The sequence below is a fragment of the Austrofundulus limnaeus genome, unplaced genomic scaffold (genome assembly GCF_001266775.1).
Source record: "Austrofundulus limnaeus strain Quisiro unplaced genomic scaffold, Austrofundulus_limnaeus-1.0 Scaffold207, whole genome shotgun sequence".
NCBI lineage: Eukaryota > Metazoa > Chordata > Actinopteri > Cyprinodontiformes > Rivulidae > Austrofundulus > Austrofundulus limnaeus.
The window spans coordinates 903,083-905,146 of NW_013952609.1; the positions used below are offsets into that span (position 1 = coordinate 903,083).

Sequence of the window (2,064 nt, forward strand, 5' to 3'; positions counted from 1 at the left end):
TATATATACTTTTTTTTCCCAGCCTCCTGCATTAGAACGACCCACCCGGCCCTCCACTGTGATTTATTTTCATGGTTTTAGAAAAGAAAAGCATGAAAACTCTGCATSTGCGAGGCGTTTAGTGCAGCACGAGGCGCCGGTGTATTCTTTTACAGTCCATGACATCAATTCTTTACTGTGCACCTCATTTTCTGCCCTCAGAAAAGTGTCGCAACAAACCAGATGTGATTTTTTTTTTCTTCTTAAACAAAACATGGCAGCAGTCAGAAGTGTCCGTGTAGTTAACGTGGCCTTTGCTCCACGCCTCAGTCTGCAGCCGACACCTAACTGCACCTKGGGTTTGTTGTTGTTGATTTTCTATCAAAGCTGCAGTTCAGACTCATGCAGATGTTTGTGGTGTTCTTCAGCTCTTATTAAAATGTAACAAAAAGTGTTTTAAAGTGAAACTATTGATCTTTGGTTGTGCAATGTGTCAAAAAGTTGTGGAAAACTTGCAGTTTTTTTTTACCTGAACTGTCACTTTTCCTCTTGTTGCTCCTCTTCTCGGCTTCAGCAGGTGACAGAGTCTGTCTGCCAAAGTCCGACGGCACGCAGGAGGCCCCTGTGGGGGTGCTGCTGTTGCCCAGTGTGGGGGTGCTGGCGCACATGCTGGGTGCGCCGGGGTGGCCCAGGTCCGGGGCCGRGGGCCTGCTGTCGTGCGAGGGGAGGGAGTGCGGGTGGCAGAGGCCGTGGCGTGCGGCGCCGCCGGGCGACGGCATCTGTGGGATGTGCCACGGCGCGTGGTGCTGAGGCGGGTGGTGATGCTGCTGCGAGGGCAGGTGGGCCCGGTGGTGGTGGTGGTGGGGCTGCCCGGGAAACAGGCCGTCGTCGGCCGGGTAGCTGGAGATGACGCAAGGCGAGGGCGAGGACGTGGAGGAGGAGGAGGACGAGGAGGCCAGGTCGGGGTAGGTGATGTGGTCTGAGCGTCCGTGGAGGGTCAGGGGGGACTGGGTGAAGGCGGGATGCAGGGTCTGCGCCGGGGCGTGGGGGCTCCGCAGGCACCCAAACAGTGTGTGATCCATGGGGTCCGAACACACCAGGCCTCCCAGAGGAGATGGYCAACTCAAAGGGATGAAGTTCCTTACTCAACAAGAAACACAGAAAATCACAAGCACATATCCAACACTCTCCTTCAGTCAGGAGGATCAGTCAGAGCAGACAGCGCGAGCTGTGAAACGGGTGTCCTGGGGTAATCCGGAGCATACGGCTGCTCGGCAGGCTGTGCAGCATAAACAGTTAGCCCGGGACCGGCTGCAGCACAGCTTCTCAGATGTCAGGAGGAACAGAGGAGTGGAGCTCGAGGCTGGAAGCACGAGAGGTTSGTAGGAACTGCAGAACGAGGGGAGCCAGCCGAGGGGATGTTATAAATAGGGTGTAACGTGAGAGGGAGGCTGGGTCACAGACTGCGTACGCTCTACTGACCACACATATATGATCGCCCTCCAAAAAGCAGCACAATAAATCTGCACTATTAAAATGACTCCAGCCTCAGGGAAGAAGGCCATTTATTTTGGACTTGGGTTTAACCTGAGGTGTCCATCTTTTTTTCTTCTTCTTCTTCTTTGAGGAAAACATTTAATGGGAGGAGCTGAATGAGGAAGAAGTGGGAGTGGAGGTGGAAGAGAGAGGTGTCAAAGATTAACTTAGCGTGACACGTTGTTGTTTGTCACTGTCGACTCAAACAAATAACGTCACTGCTGTGGAACAGGCAGAGATGCTTGTTGCTTCTGATGTTTCCTCACTTATTGTTTTGTTTGCTGAGAGCTCAGGTAGCGGCATCCCTCCCTTTTATTCTCATTTAGTTTAGAGTCCCAAAAAAATCACATAAAACATTAAAAAAACAGGATTTTTCACATGTTGTCATGTGCAAAACATGTTTTACATTTTGAGTGAAAATTTGATTCCATACTTTCTCTGTTTTTGTTGAAAATATTCTATGACAGCGAAAAACATGTCCATTAGCCTTTTTATTCTAGTTTACTTTAGTTTATTAACTTTATTCATTTCTTTAACAGTAACAAAATA

The 2,064-nt window shown here is 50.0% G+C and overlaps 1 protein-coding gene across 1 annotated transcript in view; it reads right to left on the reverse strand.

Annotated features, from left to right (window-relative positions):
* The window catches only part of meox2a (mesenchyme homeobox 2a), a 15,619-nt gene extending 13,688 nt beyond the window's left edge, over window positions 1–1,931 (reverse strand). Inside the window, exon 1 of the mRNA XM_014019017.1 lies at window positions 509–1,931. Coding sequence (XP_013874471.1) covers window positions 509–1,061 — 553 coding nt within the window. The 5' untranslated portion in view covers window positions 1,062–1,931. The remainder of the gene's footprint in view (window positions 1–508) is intronic.
* Window positions 1,932–2,064: the final 133 nt, after the last annotated feature.